General features: G+C 33.9%; 1 protein-coding gene across 2 annotated transcripts in view; it reads left to right on the forward strand.

Annotated features, from left to right (window-relative positions):
* Positions 1-21740, forward strand: part of Tlcd4 (TLC domain containing 4) — an 88162-nt gene that overhangs the window by 38936 nt on the left and 27486 nt on the right. For both annotated transcript variants that reach the window (XM_063254640.1, XM_063254636.1), the window contains exons 2-5: positions 5969-6134; positions 12060-12149; positions 13091-13149; positions 16014-16108. In XM_063254640.1, the coding sequence (XP_063110710.1) occupies positions 5980-6134; positions 12060-12149; positions 13091-13149; positions 16014-16108 (399 nt within the window). In that variant the 5' untranslated portion in view covers positions 5969-5979. The remainder of the gene's footprint in view (positions 1-5968; positions 6135-12059; positions 12150-13090; positions 13150-16013; positions 16109-21740) is intronic.

Here is a 21740-nt window from a genome sequence, read left to right on the forward strand (position 1 = left end):
CTTTTCCTCCAACCTGGATGCTTGTGCAAGCCAGCTGCCTCAGTTCTGATTTCTCTGAGGCTTGAAGTTCTTACCTTGCACAGCGCTGACAGAAGACTGATGAGTGGGAGGACAAAAGCCTGAGCCAGCACCAATGAGATTGTTTGTCACCATTTGTCCGTCTGCTCCAGTCTCCCAAGTATCTCTGGGTCAACAGTTGCCTCAGTGCCCTGTGCCATTTAGACACAGACCCAAAGCTGGGCTGTCTGAGATAGTAGTAGCAATTTCTAGCTCCATCTTGGTGCCCTGTAGTTCTCTCTGGCTCGTGATTTCCACAGCACCCAGTATGAAAGGTATCCTCCCTAGCGCAAATATGTCCTCAATGGCTTTGGTTCTTATTCTAGCTTCCCCCACTTCTGTTTTTCACTTTTTTGCTCTCTTGTTCACGTTATATGTCTCTGTCTATCTTTCTCTGTCTCTGTCTCTTTGTCTTTCTGTCTCTGTCTCTGTCTCTCTCTCTCTCTCTCTCTCTCTCTCTGTGTGTGTGTGTGTGTGTGGGGGGGTGATCTCCTTGTGCAGGGCTGCAACCACTAACGTAGGTCAGTGCCTTAGATTGAATGTGATGTTTCCTTTACACTACTATGGTAGAATCTCTTAGACTCTCACTTTAGAGGGTGTTGAAGTTTAGACTGTCTGCCTTTTCTTCTGACCAACCTTCTAGTTGTTCTTTACTACTGGTTTGATGAATTGTTGGACACTTCTAAATTGCTTCAAGGTTTTTCTTTAAACTGAACTCTTCCCTTGATATAGTTGTTTTCCACTTGTGCCATTTTGAGTAATATAAAGTTTTGTCTTTTATTTTCTATACAAGAATTGACTTCATTAAATGTTCAAAGACTGCTCTCCAGCCTTTTTGAGAAACCTTGTGTTCAAACTAACAATATGAGCCATTTAACTCTTCATGTTATGATATAGTTTCTTAAAGTCACTCTCATACTGCTCTAAAGGTATTTCAGGATATGATTAATTGATATGATTAATTCCAAGTAAAGTTGGACTCATACTTTGATTGAAATACAAACTTCACCCTATTTGTCTATAAATGAGACTGAAGATTTTGTGTTTGGTATTTTCTTAAACTTTGTCTTGCATTGATTTCACCTCATGTTTTAGGCTAACTTTCAGGAATATTAAGGTTGTGTGTTTTGTGGGAGCTGTTATGCTGAATTCTACATTTGGGCTTTTTAAAAGTTTTATTTTTATTTTATATTTGTGTCTGGGATTCAATATTTCAGCTAATAAAAACAACTTTGAATTTGATTCTGTTAACCCAACATATTAGTTATCTTCCCAGGTTTGTGTAGTTTGTTTATTAAGTAGTTAAAATAAAGTATTTATTAAAATATACTGAAAAACAAGTTTAAAAAGAGAAACCTTAAAAACTATCAGGAAATGTTTCTCAAATCTACTGCATATTATTGATCTACATACAGCTTATTGTTTTTTAACTAGCCTTGGATTTACTTAATTTTGCCATCCAGTCACATCTTTGTGTTATCTAAAGGGCTATCATTAAAAACTTCAAAATTTTGCTGGCATTCCGTTATCCTTCATTTGTTATTCTCTAGTCTACCAAGATTTGTCAGTCAGTTATTTGTGGGAGAAAGGAATTGGAAGGCACCAAGAATGACTGAGCTGTTCTGGGTTGGGAGTCAGGGCAACATCGTGTATGGTGGTACCATTCACCAAGACAAAGAGCCATAGAGGAAGGGATGGTTTGAGGTTAAGTGTAACTTGGGCTAATTCATAGCAGTCCTGAGCCTCCAGATGCCCACATGGAACCCTCTAGAGGCTGGCGGATTATCCACCACATGCATCTTGCGGTGGGCTGCAGCTGTATGCAGAATGAGCAGTGTGGACAGTGTGGACTGGAGAGCCTATAGGGTGCGGAAAGAGGTTCAGGGTACGAGTGAGGGGAGATGGTAAAGATTGCCAAGCTGAGGGAATGCATGACTGGTAGCCTTTTCTGTGTGAAGTGGGAAGAAATCTCATTCTTACAGGAGAGGCAGAACTGAAGATTTTAAAGCTTGAATACATTTTGGAATGAGATTGGAGAGTAGGCACAAAAGCTTACTAAGAGTTGGAAAAGGTATGTGAAGCATGAGGAAGATAAATGTTTTTCCCAGCTTGCCTCAAAGATAAACACAAGGACCTTTTCCTCCCTTCCTAAGAGTTTTTTACTGCAGAACTGCACGGATGTGGTTCTTACCTGTTTGTTGTATAAGAATGTGAAGAAGTAGAAGCGTGTGTGTATATATGGAATTGCATTGGTAATTCAGACAGATTCTCCAAGGAATTCTTGTACTGCCAAGGGAATAACTAACAAGGAAATGAGAGTAATGGTTGGGGCTGAGGGAGTGCTAATCTCATCTAGTGGAGTCTTTTGGGCTCTGGCCTCAAAGCACAGCATTAATAGAAGAAACAGTATCCTCTTGGATCATTTTGAATATCTTTGGCTATCTCTTCACTATTTTTGGGTCATATCTACTTGCCCCCCTCCCAGAGAAAAGGGAGTATCCCCTTAGCACCCTGAACTTACCGCTTTATGTGCTGAGAATCAATTTCTGTGCTTCCTTGCTGGCTTGTAAATGTGCCTCTCCTTTAGCATACCCAACGCCAACACAGGGCCTGATATACAGTAGACACGTACAGATGTTGGATGTGGCTGAGTGAAGACCAGTCAGCTTTGGCAGTTCCATGTTGGGGGCCCTGCCTCTATGGGTGTCCTGCTGGAAGAGAAGGGCCTTCACAGCTGAGAGTGAATAGGCCTACTTCAAACCCTTTTGTGTTCTTTACTACTAAGAAGCCAGCTTCAGTTAAAGGTTATCCTGCCTTTGGGGAAAAATAGAAACATCATTGTATCCAGCAGGTCTCTGGAAGGGTTTCTCTGGTGTCCACAATTTCTGTGAATCCAGATGGGATAATCATATTACAGATGTCATGTCTCGATACTCTTGTAAATTATGCCAGAAATATTTCAAATACATGTTTCATAGCCCTTTTCTAGGAGAGATAGTTTCTCAGTCTTCTGCCAACTGCTAGCTACATGTGGGGTATATGTGTGAGGTCTAACCCTTCTCCACTTTCGCTGTACAGTATACTCCTATGCCTCATAATCACCAAACTCCCAAAAGACCTTTTATGTATATTACTAATGAGCATCATTTGATATTATCCAGTTTTACATTTTCTTGTTTCTTTGAAACTCCGAAAGAGAATGAGGCAGCTGCTTCTATCCAAAAGTCTCGATTTTCTGGGGACATTTGTAAAAATCTCTGGATTAGTTCTTGATTTGGCGTGACTGGTTAAGCAAGCAGCTGCTTATTAAGAAGCAATGCTGAGAGAAGGACAATTTAATCAGCTTCTGTCTGTTGAACCTTTAATAGCAGTTGTAGCTTGAATATATGGAGCACTTCATTTAGTTTTAAATGGAACATTTTTGAAAGAGAGACTCTCAGCATACACCCCAAAGACTAACTAAAAATAAGTCAATTGAAAATATAAAATATTCATCCAATTTAACAAGGACCTAATAAGGACTAGATTTTAGGGAAAAGAATAGATTTCATAATGTTGAATTGAGTACTTTTTAATGAATTAGTCAAATTAACAATTCATAAACTGTATAATGTTGCATGATATCAAAATATATGGTGAAAATGTATGCTCAGAATATATCTTGCATTAAAAATATTATAGTAAAAGACATATTACCCTTAATTCTCCTCAGTCTGCATCTCCTCACTTTGAACACACCCATCACTCTTGCCACTTTCTGAAGCAGATCTCGGAAGTCCAAGAGTGCAGCTGCCAAATGCCATCCAACAAAAAGACAGTCTCATAAAACCATTATGGCGTGTCCTCATCCACCTCATTCACTAGATTTGGCACCATGCAACCTCTGGGTCTTTACCAAAGTCAAATTGACCATAAAAGGAAATATGTTTAATTGATTCAGAACATCGAGGCAGCTATGAAAATACAACTCAGGGTGAAAAAGGACTTCCAGAACTGCTTTGGAAAGTGGCAAGAGCCATAGGATAAGTGTGTTTGAAAGGAAGGGGAATGTTTTAAGGGGAACTAATGAAAATGTGTCTTTTACTGTAATACTTTAGAAAAATTAAACATTCACCATAATTTTGCTCACACGTCATGTTTTTATGACAACTTATAAGAAACAGTCTTAAAATGCTCATGGTATTGGTTGACCTATAACAGAAGTAACTGAGCAGCCCGTGCCTATCTACTGCTCTAGGTTCAACAGAGTTCATCCAGGGCCTTCCGGGCAAAGGACTCTCACATTAAGACTAGACTTGCACTGTTGTCTGCTGAGTGGTTCTATTTTTTTCAGTTATCTATCCACCCGACTCCAGATCTCTGTTTTCTTTAATCTTAGAAAAATATTTCCTCTTTATAGCTCCCATAGCAAATTATGATGATGTTTATGTACAAAACTTACTTTTATGTAGTATTTGGTTAATAGTAAACCTAGGTTAAAAGGCCATAAATTAAATTTTAATACCTAATAAACACATATTGAACTAAAAAAAGTGAGCCATAAAGTTAATGGAGTCTCACAGAGAAGAATTGCAATATTAATAATTTTACCAAGCACACAAACTAAAAAAAAAAAAGGATAGGAATTCATTACAGTCATATGAATTTTGTCAGAAGACCCTGTGGGAGACTGACTGTTATTGTGGTATCCTGGTTGGAAGGGAATGAAGTGGGGTTATTGCTCATGCAGTCAATGACTTGGCTTTTCTCTAGTGAATTGGCTTCAGTAGGTGACTTTATTTCTTCACATTAGGCAGCTGGAAATGTGTATTGATTTGTTTCCTTTTCATTTGAGGATCACCTGTATGAAAGAACGAGCCATAGAAATGCTATATTTGCTGGATATGAGCAAATACTTTATTATTATTTTTTGGCCTGAGTGTTCTTCAGATTTTTAGGAACCAAATAAAGTTCAACTCACTGAGCTAGAAAACATACTTTGGGTATATATGTGTGAATATGTATGAATATTACTATTCTTTCTGCTGTTCCTACCATTAAAACCTGAAGCTCTTTTATTAAAAATATGTTTTTAAAGAGAGAAAATGTCATAGAGGTTTTTGATCTAAGAAAAAAATATTAATTTCAGTAATCAGTAGTATGGTTCTTTTCTAATAGTATTACTCTTAAAGTTTTAATTAATTAAAAATATTTTTAAGGCAGGCTCTTGCTGTAGTACAGGTGGGCCTTGTACTCACTGTATAGCCCAAACTGGCCTCAAATACAAAGCAGTTCTCATGCCTCAGCCTCCCAAGTGCTGGGAGTACAGGCATGTGCCACCCTGCCCAGCTTAATTAAACTTTTAATTTAAAATTTTGTTTCAATTTTATTTTTGTCCCACATATGTACATGTACAATTTGTTTTTTGCTATCCAGTTATTTTTTTGCTTTGTTATTGCAGAAAATGTGGTATGTTTTTGACTTGATTGGTGCTTAGAAATTAATCAGTGTTCTCAACTTATAGATGATGAAAATGAATCAGAAATTGTGCAATTTGTGTTAATTATATTTAAAAATAATTTAAATTAAATTATAAAATTTAAATTCCCTCTTAATGCCAAATTCTTAGACATAGATAACTTTGAATATCATGATTTTAAAATGTGCTCTGAAATTTATAATATTGAGATCTTTAAAATAATAGATTTTTTTACTTATTTCAAATACATGTGTAAGATTTTTTTTTTAGAAAGAAATGTAGAAGGTTCAAAATTTTGTAGTTTCTTTACATATTCACATTGAGCTAAATTGGTTTTTTCTCTAATGAATTGGCTTTAGTAGTTGACTTTATTTCTAAAAACAGAAGTATATACTCTTAAATGAAAACAGTTATTGTAAGGTAGTAATTTATAGCTGTTGTTTCTCTTACCAGGTTGAAGAAATATGGAGACCGACACTAAACTGGTTATCAGCACTTTTTGTACCAGCTTTCTCACCTTTCAGTTTCTTTTCCATTTTGTAAGTTACTGGTTTTCTGAAAAAATTTCTCCAGGTTTCAGAAGTCTCAGCTTGGAAAAGAAGATTGAATGGAACTCAAGGTAAAGCAACTTAATTAACTTTTAATTAACTTAAAAAGCGTTATGAAATAAAAGTATTTAAAATATTTCAAAAAATCTTTCATTAGAATGTAACAGAATTCAAAGTCAAATTTTATGCTTGACCTTAGGAATAAAAAGAAAGACAAAGAGACAAATCTCACAGAAGAAAAATTAAGAACTATCATATTGAAAGATTTTAGGAAAAATTTAACTTTCTGGGGAAGTGTGGGAAGATTTGATGGGCTGATTGTTCAAGTGTATTATTTTGAATTTTTCTTCAAAGTATTTATAAGAGACACATATTCTCTGGCAACAGTAACAGAAGTAAACATTTGTTGGTGTCATGAATAGCTTATATATATTATGGGCTAGCTTATAACTGTTAAACTGTACAGACCAGAAAACTAGAGAACTGGTACATCTATATATTTTAGTGAACTTTGTATTATAATTAGAATCTTTTGAAATTATTCTTTTATTATGTAACCCTAAAAATTGTCTTTTGGATTTTTAAAAATACATGATGAAAAAAAAATCTATGGATAAAGAAACCTTGTAAAGTTTTCATAAGTTTGCAGGTGTGTGTGTATAAAACTCTTAAATCTCACAGAGCTTCAAGTTCAAAATGTCACTGATGACTACTTCACTTGCTTTGCAGTATTTTATGTGTCCAAACTTCACAGCATACATGGAAAGATTTTTTAATGTTTAGTTAGTTGGGCTTAATGCTAACTGTAACATGGATTCATTAAGTTGCCATAATTATGTGTCACTGAAATTTCCTTTTAAAATTAAACTGAGCATGGTGGTACCTGCCTATAATCCTAGTATATGGGAGGCTGAGGCAGGAGGATTGCTGTAAGTTTAAGGCCAGCTGGGGGCATGGAGTTCAAGGACAGAAGGTATTCACTTTTACAATTAGAATGAAAATGAAATGTTTTCTTTTTACCTCACACTTGTGTATCTAGTTCACATATGTTGTAATTCTTTTTACCCCCAAAGCAAGAATTATTCACATATTTTTCCCTTTTCTACAACTGACCTCCCTGCAATTTTTATTCTACCATTAATAAATTTAATAAATTTTATTGATTATACAAAAATAATAAGGGGCAAAAATAATAAGGGGCAAGGGGCAGAGAAAAGCACTCCTCCCAAGGTGGTTATTTCTGTATTTGGGAGCTACCCGACTCTCCCATCCTGGATTTATTCTGCCCCTTGTTTCCATGTAGGTAACCTCTCAGGTGATAGCAAACTAACAATCCATAAAGGAGCCCTGATTTCATTCAAATGCACCCAGTGATATAACTATAAAACAACCCTCAGCAGAGAAGAAATCTCTTTCAATTAAATGTCATGTCTGTACCAATTTTAGTTAGGAAATAATCTAAATCTGTTGTTGTTATAGAGCCTATGTGGAATTGTTTCTCTCTTAAACCCACTTGTGACATTCTTAAAAGTATCAGTATGTTTTATACAGTCAGTGAAAAGTTAATAATGACTTGATTCATGTTAGAGTGATCTGCTGGGTTGCTCTTTCTTTCTTGTTGCTTTCTTTTTCCTTTCTTGTCTCTCTTTCTTTTCCTTTCAGTTTAAATGACCAATCCTAACATGTAGGATTCTCTCATTCCTCTAATCACTGTAAGCCATCAAAGCAGGGTGGAGCTGACATTGATGAGACATCTGTTACATGCCAAGCACTGAGACAAGCATCTGTCCATATGCTATGTCATTAACCTTTGTAGCATCTTCACTGGACAAATGAGTAACTCAAGGTCCAGCAGGTCAAAACAAGTACCTAGGCTCACAAAGCTAGTAATTGATATGTTTATATAGGAACCCACATGTGTCTGCTTTCAAAGCATATTCTACTACATTATAGCAGATAAAATAGGTGTTAGTTTATTAAGAGCTATTAAGCACCCATGAGCAAGTGAATGTTAAAAATCTCTAAGACTAAAATGGTACAGGAAGAGAGAGATAAATGGAGGCAGAAAGAAAGGTCTTAAGTGCTTGCTTCCTTCCTGCCCGTGTAGTCAGTGTCACTGAGCTTGGCGTTGGAGACTTCTGAGTCAGAAAGAAGTATCACTGCAGGCTGGAGCTTGGAGACCAGAAAGTAGTTTTGAAAGTTTATGGATTGCCAAAACAAGGCTTTCTCTCATAGGCACATTGATTTATTCTTTCATATAGTGAGAATTTATTATATGTGTCTGAGTGTATGAGAAGCCAAGCATATAAAGATGAGTAAAATAACATTATATATGAAGCCTTAGGAAGTCTTTTCTTCTAGGATTTCAGTGTCTGTTGAGGAAGAGCATAAATTAATGAGCTACTGGAGTAAATGAGACAAAGTGTACTGTCTGCTGCCCATAGGTGCTCCTTTAAAATCAATCTATTGTGAGTTCATGCTGGTTTTTGACAATTCAGCATCCATCCCACCTTGACTTGGACTGGAACATCTGGTGAGACTGTTCAATATAGGCGCTGTCAACACTTCAGTCATGAATAAACAGCCACCTCACCCAAGCTGGAACTGTGGTCACAGCCTTCTATGGTTTTTCTTCAGAACTTCCTTTAAAAGCTCAATATTAATGGCAATTTCATGTTCTGCTTTTTTGGAAAAGCCAGTGATGGTGGTGGAAGAGATGAATAGTGGCTCCAGCTGAAAAATCTAGCATCTTTGACCTTTTCCATCTTCTACTATTGCTCTTTAACAACTGGTATGCTCATGGTCCACATGCAGCAGTTCATGGTGGATGCTAACCTGCAGGCTGGGTGAGGCCTCGAAATAGTCTGTGCTCTGCATCCGCAACCCACCATGCAGAAGCCAAGCGGGCTCCCATAGGTACTCTTGCTTGCCTTCTACCTGCTCCAAGCCTCCACCTAAGCCACAGTGCTGGCTCAGCCCAGTACATAGCCACCAGGTCACTCTAGACCAAGAGTTGCCCAGAGCACACAGAGCAGGGAATTGTTCACATATTTTTAAGAAAGTAAGAAGTATTGTTCTTTGCCTTAAGACTGGCACAAAGATATTGTTCAGATGTGGTGTGCTACAGATATTATTTTAATGATATTATTATATATTCAAAAAGCTTTTTGAATATTTGAAATTAGAATGAGGAAGGTAAGAATGTGGGAGACATACATGCTTTAAATTTTGAGCTGTATTTCTTTTCACTTCAGTTAGGGCAGGTAAAGGAGTTTGAATCTTGTGTAGCTGCAAGCCAAGAAATTAGAGAGAATACACAGAGTTAGAAGTGAAGATGAAAATGAAATGATGAAATTAAAAAACAATTTTGCATTATACAGTCTTATCATTGCCATTCTGTGATGTGGGAAATCACCATTTGAGAAACTTGAGTTCCTGTCTGAAAAAGGAATGTGGAGTTATATAAGATTCATTTAGTGGTTCAAGTGGCACTTTCTTCTTTTAATCTTAAACTTATTCCTGCTTTCTACTCCTGCTCATTTTGACATGGGATTTCAGCGTTAAGGAGAAAAGTGCAAAGAATGAAAAATATAGGTCATTTTCTCTGTAAAGCACAAAATTCAGCTTTTGGTTTTTAAACATACAGATCATTATGGCATACAACATTCTTTCTGATAATAACAGTTTCCAAGCAATGAATGGTTTAAACTATCTGGTAGGGACAGAACAGGAGAAAATATTAGAAAATGTATATTGGAGAGATAATAGAAATGGTGCTTAATTATTGATTTATCTGAAAACGTTTGTATGTAGATATATTCTCCATCTTACAATGAAAAATTTTGAGTTACTTACGTTCAGTTGCTCATCCATGGCATACAGATTCCTATTGTGTTGAAATATTACTAATTTTCAAATGTTTCTCCCAAATTTAACTTCTTTGTCTATTAGATTATAGTAGAAATACTCATACAACTTGTGGTTCATTAAATCAGTAACTTTAAATTGCTATTCTAACATGTAATTCTTTTCTTTAAAAATATTGTCTCTTTAAGAAGAAACATTTCCTTTCAATCTTTTAAACAGGAAATGTTTTAGGGTTTCTTTTTAGATAGTAGTGATTCTATATTTTGCTTTGCCAAGACTCTGATTTTAAAGAATAAAATACGAAATTTTTCTAACTGCAGTGTGGACTTTTAACATAGAATATTGTGTAAGTGCAAGATGTTTTTTTTTTCCTGTTCAATATAGTAGGAGCTATTTGATCAGGGCAAGTAAAGGTGACTTTTCTCTCATGAACTCTGTGTGAATTTCCATCCTCTGAGGTCTTATAATGATTCCCATTGATCATGTTATATCTCAGTAGAGAGGGCATTTGGAACCTGAGTGTCAGAAATAAATAAAAAGTTAGTTTTTCCAAAAGGAAATCTTTTACTAAAACAGGCTGGTTAGTGAGTTTATGTTTTTTCCTTTCATAAAATTTTTGAATAGCAGCAGAGATCTGTCTGTATGATTATTTAGATGAAGTATTGTGCTTGTTATTAAGGAATTTAAATTTCTATCTTGCTGTGCACAGATAGAATACAGGTATACCTAGCATGAAAATTCCAGGGTTTAAATCAGATAAATTGGATTAATTATTCACACTTCAAAATGATCCTTTGGTATTACAAAGAATTATTTGTCAGTGAGTAAATTAATGAGAATTTTTGTGAATTTAAAATATGATTGGGTTTGGTATGATATATCTACTTAGGAGCACATCATCCGTTCAATCAAATGTATTGAATTTTCTAGTTACAATGAAAATTTTAATATCAAACTTAATATTGGTGTATATATTTCTTTTATTTTTAAAGATTTAGGGTCGTTATAGAAATTCATTGCACCTCAGTAATTACTGTTTTAACTTTTTTATTCTTTATTTTGATGGAAAGAAACTTCTTTGCTTATAAACGTCTAAGTAAAGATGTGAGAAATGTGAAATTGTTTGGTAAAAAACTTCATTGTGTGAACAATTGCACAGCATCTTGCAATAGCTCTTCAAGTAGCAGATCCTAAAGGTTGGATTCAATCATTAAATTATAAGGAAGATAATTCATAGAAACTGGTATTTTTCTTCTAACCTTCATTCTTGCTATAAAAGAAAAAAAACTGAATCTTGTGAACATTTTGCTTTCATTTGAGTGTTTCATTTCAAACATGGATTTTCCAGCTCTGTCATGGTGTGTATCTGTGGTCTCAGCTACTTGGGATGATTCTGAATTCGAGGCCAGCCTGTGCAACACAGCAAGGCTTCATACCACATCAATACATAAGTAGCAAAACCATGTAAACTTATGGTTTTTCTATTTTGAAATGCTCTTTTGAATCAAGTTCAATAAGGCAATGTGAATGTATTTTTAAAACTGAAACTTCCCAGGATAATAAAGTTCCATGTCATGATCCATTCAAATTGTTTTAAGAATATATAGGTAGGCTGTAGGTACCTGTAGGCTGTAGCTTGAATAACACATGAGACCACAGGCTCACTGCAGCAAACGAAGGTAGAACAAGAGTTGGGAAAGGTCAGTAGGCTTGGGAGTCATTGTCAGCTGAGTGCAGCAAAAGATACCCTACAGCAGTGCTTTGGGGATGGTGCACAGAGCGAGGGACAGGGCAGCAACCTTGCCAGTCATCATCACTGCACAAGACTGTTAACTGACCACCACATATGCTTCTGCTTTATAACTTTTGGCCAAGAAATGATTCACTAGTATTCTAGCATGAAATTATAGATCTTGGCATTCTTCCTCTTACTCATTCCAAAGTAAAATTGCGACCCTCGGATTTCTAAATGGCAATTTTTTATTGTACTCTCAGATGTTCTCTCCCTGTATGTGTTAATGCTCCGAAGTACTGTGTAATTTTTTCAGAATGTTAAATGTCATATCGGAATGAGTTAAAGTTTATTACAAGGAATCTAAAACCTTAATATGTACTTTGTTTAATTTCAGGGTAGTATCTACATGCCATTCTTTGGGGGTTGGGATTTTGGCCCTATATATTTGCTTCTTTGATGAGCCTACTAGAGCTGACCCACTTTGGTAAGCTGTTTCTTTCTAAGCTAGTCAGTTTGATCTGTGTTTTCAAATTGTTAATGCAAATGTCATTTTACTTTAAAACAAAATATATTTATAGTATATGCTTTATTAAAATGCTTGTAGTTTGGCTTACTCAGCAAAGAACATTAAAATGATGTTAGATGTGAGTATAAATAATGAAGCCCATTCTGCCTTGTTAGTATTGTGTTATCCAAAACAGATCACATTAAGATAAGCATTCATATAGTGTTAATGAATAAAGCCAACATACTGTAACCATTGCCATGAGCAAATCTGAATTATTATTTACTGAAATAGTATAGTTGGCTAGGTTAATGTTTACTTCAGACTTTGCCTTCAGATTTATTTTTGACTCATTGTCTTGATATCAAAGAGATGACATGAGAAGCATAAATGAAGTTGTGAGAGGAGTTTACTGTATTTTCCTGAAAATCAGAGCAAGTCTCCTAAGTTTTTGCTCTCAAAGATACAATACAATAGGCTTATTTTTAGAGGATGTCTTATTTTGGCATTTATTCACATACAGCCATGTTATCTTCTGGAGCATATAACTCTCCAACCCCAAATTCCAATCTGAATTTTTGTGGGTCTATTTCCTTTAGAAACTTTGGCCCCAGTCTCTAATGTTCAGCAGTAAAGCTTTCCTTAAATAAGCATTGCTTGTCCATATGGGCTGCTTGTAGTGCACTGGCAACACATCTGTCAGTAACTTTATTCCATAATTTCTTCTCCCAAGTCATAACTTTTGGTGGGCTGGGCTTCATAAAGTTTCCCTTAAATCAAGTGTTAAATGAAGGCCTATGAGAGACAGGAGTGGCAACAAAAATGGTTAAGAATGATGGTCATTATGTTTAATCTCACAGGAAAAATACAGCTGTCATCTATAAACTATGTACTTAAAATTTTTTTCTTGATATTTATAGGGGCGATTCATTACTTGTGAAACTGAATATTGCTACTGCTTCAGGCTACCTCATTTCTGGTATGTGGTATGTTGCTCATTGTCTGGTGCTATTTAAACTCATGAATTATGCAAAAATACATACTCTATAGTTTTAGTTTAAGAATATGTTTTAGAATTTATATAGACAAAAATATTATGTTTAATGGTGATAGAATCTGAAACTTTTTTTTCTTGGCCTGATGCCCACTGAAGATCTGAATTATGCTCCAGGACCTTAAAATATGTAGGCCTGGACTCTTTGTTTTTTTTTTGAAAGACACTATTTTCTTCTTAAGAATTTCTAAAGTGTAATTATTGTAAGGCTAATTAAGTTTAAGCCTTAGGATTCCTCACTTGCTAAGGGCCTTGATATGTGTTCTATTGGTTATAGTTGGGTACTGTTTTGGTAAGATTTACAAGAGTAAGCTATGTTAGCTAATAGTTAAGATCACTCTGCTCTGTTATATTGTCTCATGTTGCATGAAATTGGAGTGGCTTTTCTTGCAGTGAGTCCAAAAGAAGATGAGAATATTCTACATTAACTGTAATTTGAGAAGATATTTAGACCATCTTAAAAAAAAGACGCTCAGAGTCATAATTTGGATATTTGTATTAGAACAATTTAGTTAAATGTAAACTTCTAAGGTGACTGAAAGAAAATCCAAATAAAAATATTGAAATATGAAACAAAGGAGTAAAAGTGAGTAATTCAGTAGGAAATTTTTTGCCATCAAGAAGAATATTGTGTCAAAAATAACTAGATCAAAACAAAAAATTCATTAAGAGGAAGAGATAAGATTTGAAAAATAATAAGTGATTGGATTATTTGATAGTTCAATTAAAAAACAAATCATGAACACATTGGGAAAAGATTTGCTTATCTGATGGAAAATAGTATCATTGACAACACTGACACACAATGTATAATATGCCAAATGCATAGATAATGAGTGTTATCATTCTGAGAATAATTATCCCCAAGGGATCTTTTTCTGTTTTTGTTTGTTTGTTTTTTTTTGTTTCAGCCACAGTTTTATTTGTATTATCAAATCAGTAGGTGCACCATTCCCCTCCCCCCCAAAAGGTTTAGAAACTTGAGATTAAGCCCATTTTCACAGGTTTGATATAAATAAATTCTGAGAATGGTCTTTAGCATAGCAAAAGCAATAGGAACACATTTAAAATCTGATTAGTCTGTTATCTCTGAATAGGAAACAAATCTGAGCATCTACTGACTTCTTTATGCTATAATCACTTCTTTCCATCTTAAAATAACATTTTCTGAATATAATGATGTTATAGTAGAATATTCGGGAAATGAAACAAAGTATGAAGAACCAAATAAAAATTATGCATCACTCTGCCATCTATAAGTAATACAGCTAATAGTTTCGTGTTTCTTTTTGATATTTCTCTGGCGTATTGATTTTTATTTTTTAAATTATATTTTGGTTTATTTCTACATGTGTGTAGTACATAATGTTTGCATTCCTTGTGAGAAGTTGGTACATGTATATAACAAACACATTTTTAATTCTGTTTTTTAGTCTCTTTCCCTTCCCTTCCTCTCCCATCTGCCCATCCAATAATCTTTTTTTATCACATGTTTGCAGTACGTAATACTTACATTCCTTGTGTGTAGTTGGTATATGTATAACACATCGAAGTTCCTTTTTTACATCCAGTATCCCTCGTCTTACCCCTCCTTATCTCTCTCTTGATCCTCTTCCTCTTTGAGAAGGATCTATCTTCCTACTTCCTACTATCAGGAGCTCTTATATGAAAATTACTTCATTCAAAATTTCCCAAAAAAGGTAACAATTCAAAAAAGAAAACACAATCTAGAATAATGAAGTGAAACAAACTTTTCTAAACCAAAAGTGAATTGGGCTAGGACTGTAACTCAGGACTAGAGTACTTACCTAGCATGTGCCAAGCCCTGGTTTCAATCCTCAGTATTACAACAAGGGAATTTATCTTATGCTCTCTATACCTATTATAAAATTGTTATCATGTCATTGGCGACTAAACAGTTAAAATATGTAGGGAAAATAATTTGGAGCGAGGCATAAGGAAATTAACTACTGAAAATATAATTTTTGATTTTCCACATTTTTTGCAGTATTTGGTTTCTCTTTAAAATGTGTGATTTGATTCATTTTTAAAAATATTTGTATCTAGTTTATTAGTAATATTTTTATAAATGAATGTACCTACATTATACAGTCTGTACCCACAAAACCTTTGAGTTCTACCCTGATGGAGTTTCCCTGTTTATAGTTCATGTTTAACCATTTTGTAAAGAAAATAGTTGTGTAAGCATTTTAGCAGTTTGTTTTGTTAAACTATGTTTTTGGATTATGATACTTATTCCTAAAAATTTTTAAAGAGTAATCAATGTCTTCATCTTTTTCTTTGTCTTTTTAATCATCATAGTTCTCAGTGATTTTATAAATTTGAATAGTTATTGCCTCCGTCAATTTAAATTTGTATTGAACTTATAAATGAGTTATTTTATATTCCACCACCATCTTATCTATTTCCATTATTGTAGTTGAAAAAATCAGTAATTGAAACTTATTTTAAAGTATTTTCATTTTATATAATCCTGGAAACAAGTTGCTCATGTATACTTTCAGCAAATATTATATTACACAGTGAATCCTGGGTGTTTGTAGAGACCAAGTATATAAAGATGCAGTCTGTTCCTTGCCCTGAAGGAAGCACAGTGGGAAATTCAGATAATACTGGAACAGATACTATGTGAGAAAGTGGGTAATTCGACTAGCTGAGAGGTGAACAAAGTATTATGGCCCAGAGTGGATGGTGAAGAATTAAATATACTTGAAAAATGTTGCAACTTTCTTCCTGTGTAATGTCTTATTTATTTGTCCTTCTTACAGATTTGTTGATTCTCATTTACTATTGGAAAGTGATTGGTGACAAATTTTTCATAATTCACCATTGTACGGCAATATATGCATACTTCAGTGTGTTGGTAAGTGACAGGATTTACAGTAGCCTAACTAGCAGACAAGATTGTTATGCGTGCAAAATTACATTTAAATAGGCTGAAGGAATAGGAGAATCCTGCTTAGAGACTTCATCAGAATTCCAAGACGTTTTTTTTTTTTTTTCTTTAAGAGGTGGTATCTCAATGTCTTGCTTGGGCTGGCCCTGAGTTTCGGGCTCAAGCAGTCCTCTTTCCTCAGCCACCCAAGAAGTTGTGAATTGAGGTAGGCTTGGCTGAAAAATGAATAGAGAATTCTTGAAACAAATCTCAGATGCAAAAGCATGTTAAATTTTCTGCCTAAAATTATGTTTCTTCATATACAACTTCTATACAACTCTCTTTCATGTTTGTTAGCTTTATCAATAGTCATTATTTTTTAACCTGGATATACTATACCAACAAGCTCAAGATACAGAATTATAAGTAATGAGTCAATTAGAATTTTATGTAATAGATATAGTATGAAATTCCATATTTTCTCTCCTTTAAAATCCTGTGTAACCTCTGGCCTTTTTTTCTTTTCTTTTTCTTTTTCTTCTTTTTTTACTAAAACCTACATGCTACTGGATATTTATAACTATTTTTAAAAATCTATATAAATATATATTAATTATATATATATATTGTTTTTTTTTACATACATGAAAGTAGCTAGTAAATAAGAAGTTGATTTGGGATCATCTCTACAAGAATCAGATATATTAAAATATATCAAAGCATCTCTCTTATTATCAATTCAAAGCTGCAAAATAAAGTTATACATTTTAAAAACCCTGCTTTTACAATGTTTATGTATCAAATGGTATACATAGTCACATTATTTTTCTGAAATAATAGGCTGTTTCTGTGACATTTTCTACTCTTATTTCCCCCTTTAAAGTTTTTAATAAATTATGCATGTTACAGATGTGTACCATTTTTCGGTCTTGTTTCTTAAGTACCTCTGCTAAAAAGACATGTAAACCACTTAAGAAAATATCCATTAATTTTGCTAAGGATGTATGAGTTTAATACTGTTCTTCAATTTAGAAGTATATTCTCTGAGTCACAAATAATCAGTGTACTACAAAAAGGATAAATATAAACCAGTGAAAGATAATGTACTTTAAAAAATGTGAATAATTTGAACTGCTGTTCTGTCTCAATGGCCACTGAAATCACAAGACTTGGCAAATGACTGGCTGTGCATGGATTGGCAAGTTGAATGTTTATTATGTGAGGTGAATGCTAGTTTCTTTGACTTTCATGCCTTTAAAAAAATCAAATGCATGCTGGAGTTTTGAAAAATGAATTAATGTGTTATTCAGTAGTTAATGAGTAGAAGAATCCTTTGCAGCTTTTTCTAGAGATGGTTACTCCTTTGATATATCTTCCTATGTTTCATTGTTTTAGTGTGAAAAATTTATGTAAAGTGAACCTATTCATAGAGAACAAAATAGAAAAGAAAGATGAAAAGAAGAATATTTATAGATAAAGAGTTGCTGTGTTATTTACAGGCCTTGCATTTATATAATGAATATAAAAGGAGTTTTTCCCATGCACTGTCTTTCCAGCTCACTTTGAATTTTATTATTCTAAGGCTAACAAAAAGATAATTATTATGTTCTGGGGTAAATGGTCATGAGATTATCACTTATGAGAACTGATATCTGTATTTGAAAGCACTTTGACTTAATACTTGAAACCATTTAAACTTTTTTCTTAAGTGATTTTCATTATTGGCACCAAAAAAATGTAGACTGATGAATAGAAGCACACTTTTTGTAGGTTTGAAATATATGTCCTACAGTGAAAATAAATAAAAAATAATAAATGAATAATAAAGTTTTTGGGTTGAGGAATTTATATGGCACATATAGGTTGTATAATATCTCCAACACAATTTTTGTAGCCCTCTTTGCTATATTTTCTGTTGTTAAGTTTCTGGAACAGTCATTTAGAGCTTAAAAAACCCTCTTCTGACTATGTAGATAAGTAAAAAATTTTAAAAATATTTCCCTTGATATTCAACTTTCACCCTTATAGTAAGATACTAGTTACCAAGGAAAACATGGCAGACTGATCTCTTATAGGAAAGGAAATGAACTCATTTGTGTTTTGATAGTGTTTTCAAAGATAATCCACTATCCTTGGTTACTCTTACTGATTTCCCCAGTGCACTCTCTTGTCTATTCCCAGTGAATCACCTCCTCTATCTGTATTCAAACCATGCTTGTATATAATGATTTACATTTGAAAAAAATATAAGCTTGAAAATCACTCAGTATGCATCCTTCTGCATTGTTATACTACTCTGATCATTAAACTATTTAAACTATTCTGCTGCAATTTGGGAAGAAAATTTAGATTCTAGCGGGTCTTTATGCATTTACTTAAGGATACTAGGTGCAGCACAATGCCTTAAATTAGATGAGAATCTCTTTTTTGTTTGTACATATTTACTTGCACATATGTACAAACAAAGCTAGTACTGTCAGCTCAGTGTTTATATTTTAAAAGCATTTGCAAGTAAATATGTACAAACTAGTATTGAAAATGAAAGATTTGTTATGTCAGATTTAGTGAAGTTTAGTGTTAAAAAGTCTTCTCAACAGTGCTTAAAATAAACCAACTCCCTAATATTTTATCACTAAGGGTTACAAAAGAAAAACTCTTTGTTTTAAAATTATTGCCTGTTCTCAACTTTACTTAACTAGTGACCTCTTCCTTTTCTTTTCATTAGGTTATCTAAAAAACTTAGGATATCTAAAAAAATTTAGGTAACTATAGTAACTGTTAGAGTAACATTTTGGAAGATAACAAAATTTCAAAATTAGGTAGATGTTAAAAATAGCTAGTGTAACTCTCAACGCGATTGACTATTATTGTCACTATGATTTTTATTTGTCACATGGCATTATATTTACTAAACCATGTTAGACACCTAAATAATGAAAATTATTTTTAAAACATGAATAACTTATTAAATAATCTTTTCTACTGAAATAAAACATTTTTTTTTCTTTTACACTAATGAACAACAAACACAGAACTAAATTTTGGGAATTAATTATTTTCTTGAATTTCTGTCACTCATTTGTTACTCCATAACTGATAGAAATCTATGTTAAAGGAGAAATATACAAGTAGTACTTATAACTCATTATTAATTGAGGGATTGGCCATGGTAATACTACTAAGTAATTGGTTTAAAAAGTGCATATGAAATTTTTACATTTACACATATACACAAGGTGTCTTGTTTTAGAATTTATTTCAACATTACTGTTTAATATAGAATGTCTAATGTGACTATTTGCATAATTTCCAAACATAGCAAAGCTCTCCTCTATGCCCTTTCTCAGTTTTTATTTGGGAGTTCCAATCCAGGTTTACCAACGTGTACTTTGGTTACTGTGTCATGTCTCTTTTTGGTCACATAGTATCTCCTTCAGTCTATATAATGGAATTATGTAGGTCAGTCATCTCGCTTTCTTTAATCTTGCTTGATTTTTTAAATTCTCTTTTTCTTTCATTATGCTGAAAAGAAACAGTTGAAAAATTGGACATGGGTGTGTTTTATCAGCTGTCAGCTGATAAAATTGCCATATTTACTCTAATCAGTATTTTATTCTTCAATTTTCTTTAAAAAGCAAGTTTATCATATGGTTTTCCTTATGTAAGGTACCTATAATGCTGGTGATGATGGCGATGATTATGATAATGATGATAAAATTCATAGGGGTAGAAAATAGGATAATGAGATTACCAAGGGCTGGGCAGAAGTAATAGAAATTACTGTTTAATGAATACAGAGTTTTAGTTTGGGAATTTGAAAAATTCTGAAGATGGATAGTGATGATGTACTTATTGTACTTAATGTCTCTGAATAGCACATTTTAAAGTTATCAGAAGGGAATTTTGTTCTATGTTTAACCATACTAGAAAAGGTGAAGAGTAAACTTATCAAATGAGTGACACAAATTTAGGAAGGAGAACTAATACTAACTAATATGTTGGACAATGTATTCCATTTTTTAAAAAAGTCTCATACCTGGAATAAGAGACTGAAACAAATAGGTGGCATTTAGTAGTGATAAATGTTAAGCTTTGCATTTAGGTTTAAACATATGTGAGAAAGAGAATGAGCTGAAGGTGGTAGATGGACTACACTTAAGTTGTTCAAACTGCACTTCACATCTTCTAACAAAGAAAGCTGATTTCAAATTAAAGAATCCATTAGGCGAAGTGCAGTATCTAATTGAAACATGTTGAAGTTTGCCTGGCCAGGCCACAGCTAGTACTATCATTACCCAGAGCCTTTAATATTGTGTACCTTTGGGGAGAACCATTAGGAAAATCATCCAGTTAACCATAGACGGGAGATTAGATTAACTGTTTCATTTTTTTTAAATTATCGATTCAAGAACCCAGAGATACCAATGTGGTAAAGACAAGAAAGAGGACATGATAACTTTAAAAATGTCCCTAGACATGTGAAAGGGCTATTGAGTGGAAAAGGATTAATTTATGTGTTGGAATTAGGACTACAGGGAATGATAAATTTAGGTGATTTTTGAAATAAGGGGTGGAGGGTTGCGAATGAGGATATGTGCTGTGGAGCCTATGGGAATGCAAAGATCGCTGTGTTGATTTTTTTCTCCACACGTTAAGTGTTTGTAGGAAAATTGAAGTTTTAGAAATTTGGGGCTTAGTAAACATTTTCTATGTCTGATTCTCCAGAAAAAAACTACTGACAGTACTTAATGTATATATTTACGGCTTATATAAACTTCACCTGCATTTTCTTGTGTATATTTAAGGCTTTTGGAATTTTCAGCGTTAGATTTTTGAGATAGGTGGGAGTTGAATTGCACTTTGAAAAAAATGTGCATACTTACATTGGCAGAAAAATGGAAAGAAGGTGCTTCCTAGGTCAGAAAACATAAGGAAAATCATTGGGGGAAGACAAGAGCTCTTTCTGGGGGATATTCAGGAGTTGGGGTGTCAGGGTTTGGGATTTGCATATTCATGGAGTTAGTGTACTTGGGGGTGAAAAAATAGGACCAACTGATAAATGACATGAAAATTTCAACTTGCTAGCTTTGAATTATTCCTTTAATAGAATAGTTGTAGAATATTTAACAAAAGAAGACATTCATGCATTTGCATATTAGAAGGATACAACTGATGATATAAAAGGAAAAAATCTGAGTGGGGGAGGGTATTACCTAGGAGATATTGATGTAGTCATTAAGTGGCTGGCAGTTGTTAAGACTCTCTTCTGAGTGCTCAGTAAGAACTACAGACTGGAAGATCTAAATGGGCCCCTCTGTCAAGCTTGGGCTTCTTACAATCTGGCAAATGTGTTCTGAAAGGGAGCATTTTAAGTATGATCATTTAAGTATGATCTGGGAGAAAACTTCCAAAGACTTAGAACCTAAATCCCACTGACTTTATTGGTCAAGGGACTTGCAAAGAGTAGCCCAGATTCAAGAGGAGAGAAATAAGATTTTAATCATGATATGAAGAACATTATGCACATACTAGGGAGGGAAGGAGTTGATGGTGGCCATTTTGAGACTTTCCACCTCTTGATTTGTCCATGGCAGACAGCAATGTTAGATAACATCTGCTT

This window comes from Cavia porcellus, unplaced genomic scaffold (assembly GCF_034190915.1).
Source record: "Cavia porcellus strain 051 isolate PalLab524CR breed Dunkin Hartley unplaced genomic scaffold, mCavPor4.1 scaffold_1, whole genome shotgun sequence".
NCBI lineage: Eukaryota > Metazoa > Chordata > Mammalia > Rodentia > Caviidae > Cavia > Cavia porcellus.